Genomic DNA, 20,378 nt, shown 5'->3' with positions numbered 1-20,378 from the left:
TACTGGGTTCACGTGAATGTGGGAGAGGGCGCCCTTCACCTCTTCCTCTCTCAAGTCCCATGCTGCTTGTGAGGATCAAACCCCACACAGAGCCAGACCACAGGAGAGGCATAGTCTTAACAGACGTTCATTACCTTTTCTTCTGAGTCCCCGGGCTGGCAGGTGATCACGCCATCTCTCGATCCGCCTGCAAACGTTGCCTTACAGTTGGCAAGCCACTGTTGTCAGAAAGAGAGAGACAGGACATGGGTAGATTCATAGATGTCCTGAGAACATTTAAATTATGACGTCTGTTGGGAAACCTTGATCATGTTTCTAACAAGACTAAATACGATTCTGCTGGAATGACTTTTAGGAAAGGCTCACATTTGGAAGGTTTAGGATGTACTGAAATTAAAACCTGCATAGGTTCAGTAATGACCATTCTAAAATAGAATTTCTGCCGGGGTGATGGTGGTGCACACCTTTAATCCCAGCACTTGGGAGGCAGACTCAGGTGGATCTCTGTGAGTTTAAGGCCAGCCTGGTCTACAGAGTGAGTTCCAGGATAGCCAGGACTGTTTCACAGAGAAACCCTGTCCCAAATAACAAAAAAGAATGAACAAACAAACACACATACAAAAAAAAAAAAAAAAAAACAGAAAAAAATCTTTTTTTAAATTAAAAAAATTCTTTTAGATTTACTTATTTTTATTTTCTGTGTATGTGTGTTTGCCCCATACACGTATGTGCATACCTGTGGGCCAGAAGAGGGTGTTAGATCTCTTGGAATTAGAGTCACAGATGGTTGTGGGTGCTGGGAACCAGATCAGTACTCTGAACTGCTAAGCCATCTCTCCTGCCCCTTAAAATATAATTCCATGACCAGATGTGGTGGTACACACTTTTAATCCTCTTTGAATTTGAGGCCAGCCTGGTCTACAAGGCAAGCTCTAGGCCAGTCACATAGTGAGACCCTGTCGCAGAAACCCCTCCCCCCAAAACAAATAATTTCAAGAATGTAATGTATTGCCTTGGAGGATGTTTTGCCAGATCATTCCTGATTTGTGTATGATTCCTGATTTGTATATGAATGAAAATGAATACTCTTCTGGTTAGAAATATTTCAAATATTTCATATGGTGGGGATTAGGAGGTAGGACCAACACTTCTCACAGGCGGAATGATTCTGGCCTTTCTGCACACCCATTTCTCCATTATGATCAGGAGAAAGCCACAGGGCAGGTCTCTGCCACTGGAAGAAAGACGATTACCGCAATGGCTTAGCCACTGTGATGGGGGTTCCACTTGGGTGTAAGGACCTGGGATAGTGTTGGGCCTCATGAGGTCCGGGCCTGAGGCTCAGTGTAACTTCCTGAGCCTAGCTTGAGTTTGGAGACCTGTGTCTGGCTACATGACCTAGACCCACCTCTGCCCAGCCACCGCTAGCGTGGCAGATTATTGGCCATTATTCCTTACTCTGCCTCGACCCATCCCAAGCTTCTCCACCCCATCACAACCTATATAAGTTCCTGCCTGACAGCACTAAATGAGATCCTGACTCAGTGGGTGTGTTTCTCCCCGGTGGCCAGTGGGGAGGGCTGAGTCTTTCTACCCTCACCATTCTGCTCAGCTCCAGGGAGAGTCTGGCGGGTCTGACTCTGCCCCTGCTCTTTCTGCCAGAGAACCCAGCAGCAGGGTAAGTTAACAGATATGAAATGGGACCTTTGGGCACAGTACAGTGAGCCCTGAAATCCACACCCAGGGCCAACAGGCTCGTCCGCTCTACCAGTCAGAGAGAAAGGACTGCTTTTACCAGCTGAGAAGCTGGGAAATAAAGACAGATAGAGAGCCGTAGAAATAAGGGACAGCGGAGTCATGGTGCAGCCTCAGAAAGCTACTGAGAGACAAGGATAATACAAGGAAAACCTACGGCCCAGCGAGCTGTCAGACATGCAGAACGGACTCAGGAACTGATGGCTTCTGTGACTGCCATAACTCACATCTCCACAGTAACTTGAAAATGAGCTATTATCAGGTGGCCAATGAGAGAAGGTATCTGAGCTTGGATCTAAACTCAGGTCTATCTATCTCTAAAATCCATGTTCTTTCTTACAGCACCTGGCACATTTTTATTTTATTTTTTTATTGAAAAAAAATTCCTGCCTCCTCCCAGCCTCCCATTTCCCTCCCCCTCCTCCCGCTCTTCTCCCCCTCCCCTCCCTCCTCTCCCCCTCCCTCTCCAGTCCTAAGAGCAGTCAGGGTTCCCTGCCCTGTGGAAAGTCCAAGGTCCTCCCACCTCCATCCAGGTCTAGGAAGGTGAACATCCAAACTGGCTAGGCTCCCACAAAGCCAGAACATGAAGTAGGAGCAAACCCCCATGCCATTGTCCTTGGCTTCTCATCAGCCCTCATTGTTCGCCATGTTCAGAGAGTCCGGTTTTATCCCATGCTTTTTCAGTCACAGTCCAGCTGGCCTTGGTGAGCTCCCACTAGATCAGCCCCACTGTCTCAGTGGGTGAGTGCACCCCCCGTGGTCCTGACTATTTTATAGGTGGCCACAGATACGAGCAGGTGTCAGACACATTCACCTTGACATATTTTTACTACTGCCTCCCCGGGTTCTCTGGGCTTCTACCTGTCAGAGAGCAGGTGGTTTGCATGAACGGCTTCTAGACCTATGTGGGAAGGGGAAATGAAAGAAACGAAAGTTGGCCTTCAGCTAGGGCCAACTGAAGCCATGAGGACGGGGAGAAAACGCTACTCAGAGAGGGCAGGGGCTAGAAGGAGGTGGCACACACCATAAACAGATCTGAGAGAAGCTGACATGGGAGGGCTGAGTGCTGGTTAGTGTTTTGTCAGCTCGACACAAACCTAGACATATCTGGGAAGAGGGAGTCTCCGTCGAGAAATCCACTCCACCAGATTGGGCTGTGGGCAAGGCTATGGGGCATTTTCTTAATTAAGAAACTATGGGGGAGGGCCCAGTCCACTGTGGGCGGTGCCATCCCTGGGCAGGGCCTGTGTGTTATCAGGATGCAGGCTAAGTGAGCCACAGAACGCAAGCCAACAAGCAGCATTCCACGGCGGCTTCTGCTTCATCTTGCTTCCAGGTTCCCGCCCTGACTTCCCCTCATGATGGACACAGTAACCTCTAACATCTCTGAATCCAAGTTACTTTTGGTCATGGTCTTTTCTTTATCATGGACTAGAAACCGAAGTAGGACAGGAGATAAATTCGAATCTTGGATAAAAGAAAATTGTTGTAACGCCAGCATATCAAGGAGCATGCCAAGCATATTAAAAGATGTGTGCTGGCTGCAGAGATGGCTCAGAGGTTAAGAGCACTGACTGCTCTTCCAGAGGTCCTGAGTTCAATTCCCAGCAACCACATGATGGCTCACAGCCATCTATAGTGAGATCTGGTGCCCTCTTCTGGCCAGCAAGCATACAGACAGACAGAACACTGTATACATAATAAATAAATAAATAAATAAGATGTGCACTGGTTTCTTGGTGGGGACACTAGAAGATTAAGCGGAAAGCTGAACACCGCTCTTTTGTTGGTTCTCTTTGAACTTCTGGGCCTTTTGACCAAGGTCAAATGCATTTGCCTATAACCAGTATTATATGCTGTTCAGGTTATTCACGACACCCCCCAGGACCTGCCTCGGCTGCCTGCACTCAGCCGCAGCTGAAGTACCAGCTATTAAATAGAAATTGCAATTTTGACAGAGTCCACTCACGACACCCCCAGGACCTGCCTCGGCTGGCTGTGCTCAGCTTGAGCTGCCGCGTGTGGGAACACGGGCTTACCGAGAGAGTGGCCTCCTTCCTGTTGTTGTATGTGTCCAGGTATTCTTGCAGTTCCAGCACGCTGAACTTCAGCTTGTCCAGGAGCCCACAGGAAAGGAGCTAAAGACAGAGAACAATTTGCTTTAGAAACTGATGGAAACACCAACAGCAAGGCCCAGCTACACAGACAGAAAAGACGTAGAAGTATGGGAGTAGGTAGCTAGTTTGGCTTCACTTTGGCTACAGCTGGAACCAGATGCTAGTTTGGAATCCAAGCCTTCCATTGGAAACCTACATTAAGATATGACATCCATTTTATGCATGGCTCTATTATCATTATCAGCAATATTTCATGTTTTGTGATAGGAGACAGACCTCCAAAGAGATCTGCAAACTGATTTTGTATTTAATTTGCATTTAAAGCAATTTAAGATGGAATTCTTTTTTCTTTTTTTTTTTTAAATATTTATTTATTATGTATACAATATTCTTTCTGTGTGTATGCCTGAAGGCCAGAAGAGGGCACCAGACCTCATTACAGATGGTTGTGAGCCACCATGTGGTTGCTGGGAATTGAACTCAGGACCTTTGGAAGAGCAGGCAATGCTCTTAACCACTGAGCCATCTCTCCAGCCCGGAATTATTTTTTCATATTGTATTGCTTGCTGAGAGGCCAGTTGGGCTGCTGGAAAGACTGACTTTGTAGAAAGGAAATTTCAAGGGCATTTCAAGGGGTGCCTGTCTGTAAGCCTGAGAACTTGGGAGGCTGTGTCTGGAAAAGAAAGATTCAAAATTCAGCGTTTAGTTCTCCAGCTTGTGTGATGGTTCTGGATGTGAGGTGGGGAGAAACGAAGGTCATGGGTAACCCCTGCCCTCTAAGCACTGGCCAGTGTGGCAAAGTTCTCTCCATAAAACCATAACCTGATAGTAGTAGAGACTTCCAGTTGACCTCTGTGAGGGTTATACAATCGTATGCACAGTTGGCAAAATCAGAGTCACTCGGGGAGTCACTCGGGAGAGGGGCCGAGGACATGGAAGGAGCACAGAGCTAGATTGTTGTTAGTTCTCTGAAATTCCTGGCCTGGGATGGCAACATTCACTAATTACTCTGCAGACCCAGAGGCCTTCAGGGGGCATGTCAGAACCCTACACTGCTCATGGCCTTGGAGGTATTTTTAAAATGGGCCAATCCGATGATCTGAGTTTGATCCCTGGAACCCATGGTGGAAGGAGAGAATTAAGTTGTCCTCTGACCTCTGCCCATGAGCATGTGTGTGTGTGCACCCCTCATTGATACACCCCACACAAACATGCTACCCCACCAGCGCAGGGCAAGGGCACTCACAGTCTCAGCATCCACGAACAGTGTAGGGCATTCAGAGCAGGAGGTGAGCATCTGGGAGGAGCTGACAAATTTGGACCCGATTCCCCGAAGGTTGTCTCCAAGGTAACTGGCTGCATCACACGTTAGGAAGCAGAACCTCTTTTGAATATTCTGCAAGGCAGGAGAGGGATCATTAGCAAAGGCCAAGGTCAACTTGTATACTGGAAAATAACTAGGATTTTTTTTTTTTGTGTATGGGGCAGAACTTTAAAATAATTTGGGGCTTGGTGGTACAGACCTGTAATCAAGTACTTAGGAGGCAGAGGACCAGAAATTTGAGGCCAACCTGAGTACACGAGAAAATGTCTCAAAAAATAAATAAAAAAGAAAAAATGGGGTTTGAGAGATGGCTCAGCAGTAGAGAGCACACATGCCACTCTTGCGGAGAACCAAGTTGGATTCCTAGTACACATGCTGGGAAGTTCACAACCTCTTATTATCCCAGATCCAGGGGATCCAGAGGGAGCATTCCCCAACATAATAGAAATATGTGCGACGAACCCACAGGCCACATCATCCTACATGAAGAAAAATTGAAAGCAGCTTCATTAAAATTGGGAAGGAGACAGAGCTGTCACCTGTCCCCACGCCTTTTCAATACCCTGCCTGAAGCGCTAGCCAGAGCAATGTGACAAAAGAAGAAGATTAAAAAGAAAAAGTCAAACTATTGCTATTGAAGATGATGTGATAAGCCAGGTGGCGGTGGCACGCACCTTTAATCCCAGCACGCGGGAGGCAGAGGCAGGTCGATCTCAGTGATTTAGATAAGAAATCCCAAAAATTCTACCAGAGAACTGGAAATGATCAATACTTTTAGCAAAGAAATCCTAAAAAGACCTCAGCTAGCCAAAGCAATCTTGATCAAAAGAACATTACACCACTATAGGGATCGCCAGTCAAGAATTTGAGCTGCAATACAGAGCTACAGTAATAGAAACAGGTAGACCAGTGGAACAGAACAGAAAACCCAAACATGAGTACATGTAACCGCAGACACGGTATCTGACAGAGAGGTCAAAGATACACACCGGGAAAAGACAACATCTTCAACAAATGCTCCCGGGAAAACTAGATGTCCACATGCGGTAGGATGGAACCAGATCCATGTCTACCACACTGCACAAAAAATCAACCCCAAATGGGCCAACAAACCTGACATGCTGAAAGTTCTAGAAGGAGAAACAGGCAGTGAGCTCCAGGACACAGCTGTAGGAAAGGCCTTTCTGGATAGGACGACATCTGCTCAGGGAGTAAAGTCAACAACTGACCAAGGGACCCCACGGAACTAAAATGCTCTGTACAGCTAAGGAAACAACTGAGTGAAGGGGAGGCCCACAGAGTGGGAGAGAACCCTTGCCAGCTATACATCTGATAGAGGATTAACATTCAGACGATACAAAGAACTACCCCAAACAAACCAAAGAGTCACGAAAACAAACGACCCAATTAAAAAAGGGTTATGGATCGGAATGGACAGTGTTTTGTTTTTATTATTTGTTTTTTTTTTTTTTTGAAACAGAGTTTCTCTGTGTAGCCCTGGTTGTCCTGGAACTCACTCTGTAGACCAGGCTGGTCTTGAACTCAGAGATCTGCCTGCCTCGGCCTCCCGAGTGCTGGGATCAAAGGTGTGCGTCACCACCACCTGGCTGGATGGAGAATTTTTAAGGAGAAACAAAAATAAATGGCTAAGCAATATCTTAAGTGTTCAACATCCTTTGTAGTTAGGGAAATACAAATTAAAATATTGATATTTCACTTTATTCCACCTAGAATGGCAAAAATCAAGAGAACAATGGACAGCAAACACTGGTGGGGAAAGGGAACACTCATCTAGTGAAACTGCAAATGGGTGCAGCCACTCTAGAATCAGCATGGAGAATTTTCAAAAATCTAAAAATGGACCTACCATATGACCCAGTATATCACCCTGTGGCATGTGACCAAGGAACTGACATTCCTCTCCAGAAATATGTGATCAGCAAGGCTCATTGCTGATCTAGTCACAAAAGCTGGGGAATGGAGACAGCCTAAATGTCCTTCAACTGATGACTGAGTAGTGAGAATGTGTTACATATATACTATTCAGGTGTGCATTTGTGTGTGCATGTGTGTGCATGTATGTGTGTGTGTGTGTGTGTGTGTGTGTGTACCAATCAGCTGTATGGAAAAAAGAAATTGTGAAAATTTCAAGCAAATGTATGGAACTAGAAAATGTTCTAATGTGTGAAGTAATTCAGACTTTGTATCCACAGACAAGCGTAGCTCTCACCCCTCGTCAAAGAAGCATCTCTTCCAAGCGGATGGAGACCACCATAGAATTCCCAGCTGGTCAAAATGCAGCAAACAACTGACCTTGGTGCCCACTCACTGTCCATATGTCTACAGCACAACCTCCACACTGAGGTTCACAGTTGATTTTTCTACAACATAACCTCTACAGCTGAGGCTCAGAGAACATCAAGGAAAAGGGGTGACGGACACTGTCAGAACCAGAACATCATGACATCTGTCATGAGATAGTGCCTTCTAGGTATATGAGGAGCATTTCAACAATATGGTCACCTACACAAGACCCGCACAAAGAAAACACTAATTACCTGACATGCCAATTAAATGGGGAAAATCTTAAAAGGCCCTACCCCTAGATGAAGAGCTATGGGCAATCAGTGGCTGCTGAGAAAGGAGAGATGAGTCTTCTCCAGGGATGGGCTCCTAGATAGGTCATCCAATCCCAAGTGGTCAGCCCTAAACACATGTCCATACGAGCCATACTTGACGAACGCAGCAGGTTGTATTTATATATGTGTATACATGTGTGTATAATTACAGAAGAGGTCATGAAGTTGCGAGGGAGTGGGGGGTATGGGTGGAGTTGAAATAAATACAATACTTGTGGTGGTTTGGATAAGAACGGCCCTATAGGCTCATAGATTTGAATGTTTGGCTACCAGGGAGTGGCACTACTAGGAGGTGTGGTCTTGTTGGAGGAAGTGTGTCACTGGGGGTGGGCTTTGAGGTTTCAAATGCTCAAGCCAGGCCCAGTTTCCCACTCTCTTCCTGCTAATCAAAATGTAGAACTCTCGGTTCCTTCTCCAGCACCATGTCTGCCGCCATACTTCCCACCATGATGACGATGGACTAAACCTCTGAACTGTAAGCCACCCCAATTAAATGTTTTCCTTTATAAGAGTTGTCGGGTTGCGGTGTCTCTTCACAGCAACAGAAACCCTAACTAAGGCAGTACTTTTGTATGTAGCTCTCAAAAAGTAATAAAATAAATGTTAAGAAGAAAAAAAATTTGTCTCATTCTGTAGTCCCAGAGCAGCCTGGAACTCACTATATAGCCCAGGTTATCCCCAGTCTTGCAACAACCCGCCTGCCTCTGTGTCCCAAGGACTGGGATTACAAGTTGTGTGCCACCTTGCCTGGTATTAAAAAACATTTTCAACCATTATGAAATATTCAGTGTGTTCTAAGGAAAAGGAGAGAGGTTCAGAGACACCGGAGTAGGCAAGCTAAAGATCCCCTTAATGGTCCCGGTGCCATGTGTGTTGGCTAGTGTTTTGTCAACTTGACACAAGCTCCAGTCATTCGGGAAGAGGGAACCTCCATTGAGAAAATGCCCCCACTAGACTGACCTGTAGGCGAGGATATGGGACATTTTCTTGATTAACTACTGATGAGGGGAGGGCCAGAGCTTTGTGGGTAGTGCCAACCCTGGGCAGATTGTACTGGCTTACATTGAAAGAGCAGGCTGAAGCTGGGCAGTGGTGGCACACGCCTTTAATCCCAGCACTCAGGAGGCAGAGGCAGGCGGATCTCTGTGAGTTCGAGGCCAGCCTGGTCTACAAAGGGAGTTCCAGGACAGGCTCCAAAGCTACAGAGAAACCCTGTCTTGAAAAAACAAAAAGAAAGAGCAGGCTGAGCATGGGACAGGGAGCAAGTCGGTCAACAGTGTTCCTCCACGGTCCTGCTTCAGTGCCTGCCTTGGCTTGCCTCAAGATGGGCTGTCAGCTGCAAGCCAAATTAACTGTTTCCTCCCTAAGGTGCTTTTGGTCATGGTGTTTTATCACAGCAATAGAAACCCTAACCAAGACACTGTGGTTTCTTATCGTTGAGAACACCAACAGAGAAAAAGTGTAGCTTATCCCACTGACACAATCCTTTCGTGGCAGCCGACCTGAAACCACTTGAGTCCAACCTCTTCACAAGGGCCAGGCAATAAAGGCTGAGCAGAAGCGGTGGGTGGAGGAACCAGTCTCTAAAGGAGGAGATTGCGACGAGGGACATTAACCCCTCCTGGAAGCCACAGCCGTTCAGCTGTCCTCAGGATGCTCCCTGAGCCCATACCTTAAACAGAGAGGAGAACACGTGAAATGTGTACACGGCGCAGGAGCCGTCTGAGTCACACATGAGTTGGTTAATGTGGCTGCGCCAGGCCTCCTCGGCGTCATCACAGGCGGCGGGCTGAAAGGCAGCGAGGATGGCCGAGAAGAAGGGCGAGGGAGGCGGGGACACGCCCCTGTCCCCTTCTCCAAAGCTGGAAAACACGGAAACCACCACATCAAAAAGTGACAGCCTCTTGTACCCAGCTGTACAAATTCACCACCCAAGAGTCAGCCTGCTGAGGTGGCTGAGTGGGTCCTTTATTCCCTTCAAGGGCCCTCTGGGGAACTGGCTTTCTTTAGGTTAGAAGAAAATAGACTTCATACCTCTGATATTTCTATAATTCTTCTTTTTGCCTTTTTGCTTGGGGGTGATGGTTTGAGACAGGGTCTCACTATATAGTCTTGGCCGGTCTGGAACTCACTATGTAGACCAGGCTGGCCTTAAACTCACAGAGATTTGCCTGCCTTTCACTCCTGAGTGCTGGGTTCAAAGGAGTTCGCCTCCAGGCCTAGTTCTTTCATTCCTAATTCTTTTGCACAGGCATTTTTATCTCTTCTACCCCTCAGCAAGCCCTTGCTCTCCCAGGGGCCAGGCCTCAGACCCATCATCTGTTCCCAGCTCCCCATTATCATCCTTCTACACTTCGCACTCAGAACTAGTTGAACTCTGGTTCAATTTTGGATGCTGCAAATGTGTTCCTGATGCGGACAGGCAATGAACGCATGTGCGTAAATGCTCAGAATACTCAGTGATGGGGAGGACAGGGCAGGAATGAAAGAAAGAGTACAGAAGGAAGAAGGCGGACTGGAGGAAGGCAAGGGATACACGAGCAAAGCCTGCTCTTTTCAGGGCGTTCCCTAGGCTTTTTCTTTTGGTGGTTAGACGTTCTCTGTCTAGCCACAGGCTGTTACTTAGGTCTCATTTTCAGCATCCACAAGTGCAAATATAACATTGTAACTTTGTTCTAAGCTGATCCAAACAGCATTAGAATCTGTGGGCTCACTGCAGACACCGAATTGATGCACGGTAGGATGTCTTCATCTATCCCACCTTCTCTTTGTGCTTGTATAAGTTACTACTTTCAGAGGCTTCAGCCACTAGGCTGCAAGACACTCACTTAAGAGGCAGTAATTTAGGTTGTAAAGAGCCCCTTGTCCGTGTCTTTCAACTCTAAAGGGAAAGAATTCCTTCTCAAGCTTTTCATATTTTGCTTATCTTCAAAGCTTCATGTCCCCAGGGCCTTTTTCGGCTGGCCCTATAAATTCCTGCAAGGCCATTCTTTCGTGATCCCATGGAAAAGCCCCACATGGATGATTGCCAGGTTCCCTGTTAGGAAATCTCCACAGGATGAGGACCGGTGGCTTTAGACTCAAGCTAGTAAGTAGCTTGACTGCCACCCACTGTTGTACGCATGCCCTTGCCTCCCATCTCGCCAAGGGCTGCCTTGCCTTGCAAGAGTATACTGGTCCAGACCCTGATTGCCTTTCTCCTCTGCCTCAGTCATGTCCAGGCTGAAGCTGTCACTGCATTCAAAAGCTGCGGGGAGCTCATTGATGGAACTCGAAAGGTCATCTTCCTGCACCGTGGTGTCCTCCTCTTCAGGGGCAGCTTCAGCCTGCAGTGACAAAATTTAAAACCCCAACGTCTGAGAATGTGTAGTAGAAAACTGGATCCACTGAAGCAGAAATCAAATCCTTAGAGGGACGGAAGTGGGGACATTTACTTTCTAGAACTGCATCCGGAAACTCTCTCTGAAGTATCCGTTCTCTACTGTCTGCCGTCCAGTCCGGTCTCTTCCATAATCACCCCTGAGGGGCTCGGGAGATGATCACATTTGATCTGTGTTCGTACTGTACTAGTGCTAACTTTGACACGGTCAGAGAAACACCTTCCTTCCCTTGTCTACTTTCCATGTTTATAGATCAGCAACCTCTGCCTTACGTGCGAAGTATTTGCTCAATGTCAGGTTGGCCATTAGGGTGAGAGCGGCAAGAGAATCTACCGCCTTTGTATTCATAAGAACTCAGCACTCCTAGAAGAGTTGATGTGTATGTGTATGAATGCCTGGACCCGTCCCTGGCAGGGGGGGGGGGCTCATGGGACCACTGGAGTTTTCAAAACCACGAAGAAGCCAGCCGCAGTTAAACTTTGATTTTACAGCTCCAGCTTTAGAGACAGGCACATCCAGGCCTATTCTCCAGTAGAAAATCCCTTTTCCAGTGAAGGCCAGAATGTAGACGCATTGGTGCATGGCACAGCCGGTGCTCAGAGAAGAATCTAGTGTGTTTGTGGTGGGGTGACAGGCTCTCTCTACAGAAGGCGCTCCACCACTCACCCACATGCCTGCCTTCCTCTTGCTACCCGCTAAGGGCAGTGGCTAAGGTGGGAGGGTGGCTCTCACCTCGCCAGAGTGCGGTCAATAAACAAGAACAACTCACTGCACTAGGGCAAGTTGATCTTGGATCAGTGGGAGGCAGGGAAGAGATTCAGAAAGTCAACTGGAAAAAGAGGCTGGGCTTGAGCTGAGGTCAGGGAGGAAGCCAGCCGGAGAACGGACTGTTCTGCGAGAGGAAGGAACTGGACCATACATCAGAGAAGACGAGGAAGGAAATACGTGTACCTGCTTCTCTGAGTCATCTTAAAACAGAAACAAATTCAAGGTGAAGTAGAGACCCTTACCAGGGGTTAACATCTGGCTCTTGGTTTATAGTATTCTGAATTTAGGATTAATGAGAAATTAGCCAGAATGTCAGAGCTAGATTAGACAGACGGGACAGGCTGTGTCCGTGGAGGTGCCGAGTTCTTATGGATGAATCTGGGTTTTCTCTAGCATCCTAAGTATATCAAATACTACAGAAATTTTGGTCATGAGAAAATAGATGTCTTTTTTTCTTTTTTTTAAAAAATATTTATTTATTTATTATGCATACAATATTCTGTCTGTGTGCATGTCTGCAGGCCAGAAGAGGGTACCAGACCTCTTTACAGATGGTTGTGAGCCACCATGTGGTTGCTGGGAATTGAACTCAGGACCTTTGGAAGAACAGGCAATGCTCTTAACCACTGAGGCATCTCTCCAGCCCCCCAAAAATAGATGTCTTTAGAAACAAGACTTAATGGTTTTTGATAAAATTGGATTATTTTTCTTAAAAGAAATCAATCAATCAATTAATCAATATACCTACCTACCTACCTACTTACCTACCTACCTACTAGCATTTAAAAGAAAAATGGAAAGAATGGATTCATGCTGAGAAACAGCATGTGTTCAGTATATCACATATGTTTTATGATGCTTTTCCAAGAAATTCAACTTAAAAGGTTTTAACCTTAGGATTCTAGTATTTTTGACTGTAGAACAAGATTTTTTTGGGGGTGTGTGCATATATTATTTTGTCTCCAAAAGGGGCATTTCTATCTCTAAGAATCCCAATTATAGTCCTGATTCTCACTTTTGAATTGGGGCAATCTTAGAAATAATTTTTTATTTAAGCTCTAATATTTTTAGATAATTATACCTAAGTAGTTGCTATTAGTTTAAAGCATTCAGGGGTTTCTTGATTTCAGATCTGCTTTTAGTATACTGTAAAATGATATAGAAAGTGTTATAGTTTCCTTTAGCAGTAACACACACACACACACACACACACACACACACACCCCACAGTTTTCTCTTCAAAGTTGCAAAACCATAGCCAAAGCGAAGGTCAGGAATAATTAATTACCCCCCCCCCCAAAGTTTCTCAGTATAATAGCCCTGGCTGTCTTGGAACTTGCTCTGTAGACCAGGCTGGCCTTGAACTCACAGAGTTCCACCTGCCTCTGCCTTCCAGGGCTGGGACTAAAGACTTGGGCCACTACTGCCTGGCCGGGAAAGACTGATTCTATTCTAACTGTGATACACTATTTTGGCATTTCTAATTATGAAGAAAAAAATTTATACTAAAGGGCATATGTGCTGTTATAGCATGCAAGTGCATGGTTTTATGGCGAGGGCATTTTCTGTGAATTTTGATAAAATAAAAATTTAGATAAAACTTTAAATAAAATAGCCATATTTTTTTTTTGTTTTTGTTTTAAAGCCAACCTTTTAAGACATGATATGCACTGGGTAATGTTTTTCCTCGGGGAGTCTAGCTAGGAGAACTGTATTCAGACCCAGCATAATTTTGTGTGACTGACATTAAATATTCCTATTGTGTGCCAAGAGGCAAGCATTGAATCAATGAGAAAATTGTATAATTGGTTCCTACACAAGAAAAAATTCCCCCCTCACGCGTGTATACTCCTACACCTCCCTTGGTGTATTGTTTGATAATATGCCATGCCCAGCCACAACCATCTCTCTCCACCAATCAGAAGCCAATTATTTCATTCTATAAAGGCCTCAGGCCTGACCTCTCAATCAAAGGGAAGTAAGTCTGCTCAAGTCCTGGAGCAGAAAACAAAGTGCCGGGACAGGAGCACAGGCCTCAGCCACTTCACTGAGATCCCAGGAATGAAGTAGGAATTCTTACCTAGGATTTTTTTTTCTTCCCCCCCCCACACACACTCCAGGAAACTACAATAAAAATTTCCCAAATCTCTTCACCTTTGACCCCTCTGAAATCTGCAGGTTATTTATATCAGGCAAAGAAGCCTCGAAGCTTGCCATTCTGGTGTTGAAGGAATGGGGGTTGGCGGGGGTGGAGTCACAGGCGGTGGTGAGCAGTTCTATAGGATTGGCCTCCTCGGAGGGGGAGAGATTCATGATCTGTTTAGAAAGCAAAGGAAAGAAATGTAACACGGAGTTTCTGTCAAAAGAACGCAGACCATCACTCTCCAGGTGTTGGCTGACAGGTATGATTTTCCCAGATTCTACATCATTGTTACTGGACCGTCAACACAGCGGTGGGCAACCCAGTGTGACTGTGGCCTCATGGTGCCATCTGCCACCTATGGCGAAGAGGTCACTTAGCCCGCACCCGAGAGTCCAGATTTCAGCTCAGCAGCCACAGAAAGTGTATTTAGCTGGAAACAAAACTTGATTTAATTACAACCAAACCAAACCAAACCTAACCACACCAAACCAAAGGCAAGGCCTCCCTTTCTCCAGTGGGAGTGCCCCTACTTACAAGGTCTGAATGTTCCAGGATCTGGCTGGCCGTGAGGTCCTCCTCCTCCGATGACTCATCCGAGTCCTCATGGTTCATTTTACTCAGACTGGGAGTGCTTCTGGAGAGCTGGCGCTCCTCCAGGATCTGCGCGTCACACTTATCCAGGCTGTCCAGGGAACGCCTGCGCACTCCCCAGTTGAAGTTGTCCATGCTCTCTCCCTGAAATCACAGCACAGGCGGCTCTTCATGCCCCAGCCCCTGGCACACACGCCTTCCCACAGTCAGTCCGTCCCAGCGCAGAAAGGAAAGCGGTCAGCATCAACCCTCACGCTCCCATCTGCTTTGGTACCCAGGCCTCAGTTCACCACGGGAGGAGACAAAAGGGCGGACCTTGTCTGTCAAAGAGTGTTATCTCATGGGTAGAGTGGGGGGCTCTTCTCTTTGGTGTGTGTGTGTGTGTATACATATGGTTTTTTATTTTTTTTGAAACAGGGTCTCATTGTTTAGTCTTGGATGGGATATATACACACACACACACACACACACACACACACACACACACACACACACACATATATATAGTTGATTTTGGTAAACCCTAGAAAACTATTGTGTTTTCAAAAATCTGTCCCCAAAAGGGGAGACCATTAATATTATAATAACTTGAAAATTAGTGTGTACTCCCTTCTCCCACCAGCCCGTTTGAAGAGTTTTCAGAAAAAGGAACAAATTTGCTCGAAGCACATTCCAGAATTTCTTGGCTATTAAGTATAAGAGCATTATGTAAACACCCCAGACTGTCTGCCACAGCAGATTCTACAGATAAAATGCAGCGTTAAAGGCTTGTGAGAGCCAGACAATGTTTGGCGGGCCATGCGCTACATGGAAGCTGCATCTTGGCTTTTGCTTAGAGTTCATCTGTAAATCATCGCAAGCAGGGAAGTGGGTAAATTTCTTGCTGTTTCTGCTGACTTACCCATTCTGATGTACAGAGAACCGGCCTAGCTCTACAACGGAGTGTCAAAGCCTGGAGCTCTACCTCAGAGCAGTCCGCAAACACCAGCTATTAAATAAGTCTGTTTGTTTGGCAAACATAACTTTGTTTTCTTGCAGAAATGAATATAGGATTTGCCTTTTGCTTTTCTCTCAGGACTAGAGGAAGGTCTCTACCCTGATGACAAACACATTTTAGTCTAAATGAGGTCACCTGGGTTAGAACTAGCCACTTCTGCCCCATAGAGTGACCATCTGAGATGTGGCCTGACAGCTCCTGAAGCAGAACAGAGCTTCTGTCAGCGGGCAGCAGGACAACCCGAGAGCCGCCAGTGAGCCTACAGTGTGCTGGGTGGGAGGCCGATTTTCCTACTCGGGTTCAAGTCTCTTGTTCCTGACTCCAGGTAAGGCAGATTTGTCGGTGCCAGAGACCTCGGTGTCACACGCGTCTCCCTGGTGTCACAGACCGCAGTGTTACACGCCTCTCCTGTAACAAGCATTGACCTAGCTTGTCCAAATAGCTTTGGCTATTTGTGAGAGAAAGCAATAGTAAGACTCCTAAACACATTGCTCCAGATACAGACACTATTACTGCCATCTCTCCCTGTTATGGTATTTTTAGGACTTACGAATTATTATTATAATTGTTTTTCTGAGACAGGGTTTCCTGTGTAGCCCCGGCTGTCCTGGGACTCACTTTGTAGACCAGGCTGGCCTCGAACTCAGAGATCCACCTGCTTCTGCCTCCCAAATGCGGAATTAAAGGTGTGTGCCATCACTGCCCAGTTGGATTTATTTGTTGTTATTTTATGTGTATGTTTGCCTGCATGCATGCACGCACGTGCACCATGTGCATGCAGTGCCCAGAGAGGCCAGAGGAGGGCATCAGGTCCCTGAAATAGAAGTTATGGATGGCTCTGAGCTGCTTGGGTGCTGGGAACCCAACCTGATTCTGTATTCATGCTTTTATGCTGTATGGGTTGGGCTTTCCTAATTTGAAGTATTCCAAAATCCCAAAATTTTGAGCACTATCATGGAGCCTCCCCCCCCCCCCAGTAGAAAATCCATGGTTTTATTCTTCCTGGTAGGAACAGTTAATTCCTTAAAGTAACTACTCTATTTGGAATGTGAAAAAAATGTATACGACCAAAAAGTCTTGAAAGAAAAGAAAAATTCAACTTGTGAAGACAGGAACAAAATTAAAGAGAAATGAAGATGCGAGAAGGGGAAGACCCTGGGAGAAAGACATAAACACAAACTCACAACACCAGATTCCTTGTCCCAAATGAATAGATGTGTTGGGCAGAGTCACGAGCAACAGCTCTGGAGGTCAGGTCACCTCCACTGGCCCTGAGTCTGAAGCATCACGGGGTATCTAAGGTAAGAGCGCCAGCACAGGGCTCTTGTTGATGTGGGGGACCCCTGACCCTGTGACAACCCCTGAACCCCCTGGGGCATAAGAACTGGGAGGCACGGATCACAGCCGTCTCAATAGAGGAGGTATTGGCTCTATTCCAGGCAAAGGGGCTGAAATTATTTCCCTGAGGGTAGCTGAGGGGTTGAGGTGGAGCAACCCTTACCTAGTCTACTCCGAGGTAAGGGCCATGGAGGATGGGCTAAGGGTGTAGCTAAGAGGTAGAACATGTGCTTAGCCTTTTTTAAAAAAAAGATTATGGATTTATTATGTATACAATATTCTGCCTGCATGCATACCTGCATCCCAGAAGAGGGCACCAGATTTCAGGACCTCTGGAAGAAGGGTCAGTGCTCTTAACGGCTGAGCCAACTCTCCAGCCCAGCCTTTTTTTTTTTTTTTTTTTTTTTTTTTTTTTTTTTTTTTTTTTTTTTTTTTAACAGTTTCTTGGGTTGGATTTCTAGCAAACACAACAAAATTCTATCATGGGTGAAAGTCAGACCAGCTTCTATTTTAAAGTTTATTTTTATTTTATGTGTATGAATGTTTTGTCTGCATGTGTGCCTGTGTGCCATGTGTGTGCTGTGCCAGTGGAGGCCAGAAGAGGGCGTAAGATCCCTTGGAACTGGAGTTACAGAGGGTTGTGAACTGCCATGTAGGTGTGCTGGGAACTGAACTTGGGTCCCTTGCAAGAGCAGTCAGTGTTCTTAACCACTTAGCTATCTTTCCAGCCCCCAGTCCAATTTTCTCAGCGTGGCACAAAATACCCTCAGTGAGGGCTGGCCATACTGTCTCTCCACCAGATGTACAGTTTGTACCTTATGTCACATACAGAGTTAAAAGCCCAAACCCTGTTTGTTTCTAATGCCAGATTATGTATGTAAGAATATAGATCTTTTCAAATGGATCATTTGCACATACAGTTATCAAATGTAAACAAAACACCCAGAGTTTATGCTGGGGCAGCAGAATATTCACGAATACCCCAGAAATGTCAAAAATGATAGTCCTGAAATTATTTCGAATAACATTCTGTTAGAATGATTGCTGTTGTAATCATTGGAGTGCTGGGGACGGAAGCAGGACTTTGTGCACGATAAGAAAACACTCTACCATTGAGCTTTACCCCAGCCAAGAAAACAATTGTCATCAAACATATTTCTCCAGATGAAGCTACTTAGAGTGAGTCCTAAAGTGACAGGGTCATGGGTCAGCTTCTTTAAGACAGGTGCCAGGGCGTCCTCACTATCGGCCCGCCCTTTTCTTGAAGGACACTTGGCTTGGATGAAAATCTATCTATTGACAGACAGAGAGAGCTAGCTTTGGAGTCTTAGAAAAGGAAGTGAATTCCTTTTTCTTTTTGTTTGTTTGTTTGTTTTGTTTTTCAGCAGTGCTGGGGATCGAACCCAGTCCTCATCTGTGCTAAGTAGACAGTCTATCATCACTTAAGCACATCCTTAGTCTGATCTCACTTTCTCCAGAATAGCAGAACTCATCCAGTGTGTAATTGCCCCATCAGGAACAATTGGGTGCCTAGCCATAGACCCTATTCGAAGACTTGTCTCCTCTCAAGGGATACAACCATGCAACTTCCAGAACCAAGGATAATAAAGCATTTTTGTATTTTAGAATATATTTCCATACAAGAGCAGCCACGGGGGGGGGGGCGCAACAAAACAAAATGAAACAAAAACCACCTACTATCACACACAGCTAACTAGAAGTCTAGACACAAACAGGCATTCGTGTGCTGGAGGGGATGCGGGGGAGAAGGAATCACTCACGTTGTTATATAATATGCAATGATACAATCCGCCAGTGCACAAATTAGGAATAGCAGGGTCTTACCTGAAGTTCCTGGGAGGCAGTTTGAATGGACAGAAAAACAAACAGAAGGTCTATTTTAAATGATTGTATAAAGTACTCCAGCACATTTTAGCTTGCACACAACAACTGACAGTGTTAATTAACAACATATTCTTTGGTAGACACAACCTAAAATAAATGAAGGAAAATATGCGCTAACCCCAGTGAGAAAGTCAACGTCAGAGTCAACGTCAGAGTTCCCGCACGTCTTCTGGGAAGATGGGGAGACTGAAGTGACCTGAGGCCGCTTTTAGAAACAGCTTCCTCCCTACTTCAACGACAATGCTGTTGCCTTTTGCACCTGTTTATTTAAAATGCCTGAATACTCCTTCCTGAGAAAACGGTGGGAGAGATAAGAGAGTCAAGAAAGTGGCACCAGCTGACCACACTCACGAGGCTAAAAGTGTTTGCGGTTGTGGTCAGTCTACCTTGGATGTGAAATCCAGGACACAGAGCCCGGAAGATCCTGCGAGCTTCAAGGGCAAAAGCCCTTATGAAGATTTTATTCAAGTTCCAGAAGCTTTTTAATGACAAGGGATAAACACAACAAAAACAGCTTGGGCGTTTGTTTGCTCTTTGTTTTCTGTTTAGGCAACCGTGCTTCGATTGGAGAAGCCAGAACATGCCTGCATTGCTGTCTTATCACCGGTTATTTGCCACTGGCGGGATTGTCCTGGTATAAAGGATGCCAGCTGTGCGTCTGAGTGCGCTGCACACCCCATACCTGCTGACTGAGTGGGTCCACAGGTAGGGCTTTATTATACCCATTGGCTCAAAGGGCAGACCTTGAGATGATGCTCAAATGCTTCCATGTCCTGTCCACATCTCAGTGTCTTATTTTATTTTAGTTCAGACACTGCAAAACAACCTTGAGGGTTTATTCCTTTAGTACGGAGACTAGGATTCTCTGTGCTGACTAAGCTGACTTTGAACTCCTGGGCTCAAGAGTGCCTTCAGGTACCTGGGACTATAGACGTATATCCCTTTGTTCTCATAAATTTTTCTTATTTCAAGCTCCTTATACACATGTTAATCTTTTAAAATATTTATTTCATTTTATGTGTATGGAGGGTTTTGTCTGCAGGTAAATATGTGCACCATGCCCAGGCAGTGCCTACAGAGGCCTGAAGAGGGCATAGGATTCCCCCTGGAACTGGAGTTACAGATGGCTGTATACTGCCAGGTAGGTGCTGGGAACTGAACCTGGTCCTCTAGAAGAGCAGCTTGTACTATTAACTGCTGAACCATCTCTCCAGCCCCCTAACCTTTTTTTTTTCTTTTTTTCTTTTTTTTCCCCCGAGACAGGGTTTTTCTGTAGCTTTGGAGCCGGTCCCGGAACTAGCTCTTGTAGACCAGGCTGGCCTTGAACTCACAGAGACCCGCCTATCTCTGACTCCAGAGTGAAGGATTAAAGGTGTGCACCACCCAGCTTCTTTTGTTTATTAAAATAGGGTGTCACTATG

General features: G+C 45.9%; 1 protein-coding gene across 4 annotated transcripts in view; it reads right to left on the bottom strand.

The window, feature by feature from the left end:
• The window catches only part of Fry (FRY microtubule binding protein), a 390,417-nt gene that overhangs the window by 27,997 nt on the left and 342,042 nt on the right, over positions 1-20,378 (bottom strand). For 3 of the 4 annotated variants that reach the window (XM_050161917.1, XM_050161914.1, XM_050161916.1), the window contains 7 exons: positions 14,661-14,861; positions 14,138-14,299; positions 10,995-11,161; positions 9,508-9,697; positions 5,119-5,268; positions 3,795-3,893; positions 135-218 (listed from right to left, as the gene is read on the bottom strand). In XM_050161917.1, coding sequence (XP_050017874.1) covers positions 135-218; positions 3,795-3,893; positions 5,119-5,268; positions 9,508-9,697; positions 10,995-11,161; positions 14,138-14,299; positions 14,661-14,861 — 1,053 coding nt within the window. The remainder of the gene's footprint in view (positions 1-134; positions 219-3,794; positions 3,894-5,118; positions 5,269-9,507; positions 9,698-10,994; positions 11,162-14,137; positions 14,300-14,660; positions 14,862-20,378) is intronic. The other variant, XM_050161915.1, reaches the window with a different exon arrangement.

The sequence above is a fragment of the Alexandromys fortis genome, unplaced genomic scaffold, assembly GCF_014885135.2.
Source record: "Alexandromys fortis isolate MF-2015 unplaced genomic scaffold, M_Fortis_MF-2015_v1.1 scaffold_118, whole genome shotgun sequence".
Classification (NCBI taxonomy): Eukaryota; Metazoa; Chordata; class Mammalia; order Rodentia; family Cricetidae; genus Alexandromys; species Alexandromys fortis.
The sequence above is the reverse complement of the archived record's forward strand: the minus strand, read 5'-3'. Positions and strand labels throughout refer to the sequence as shown.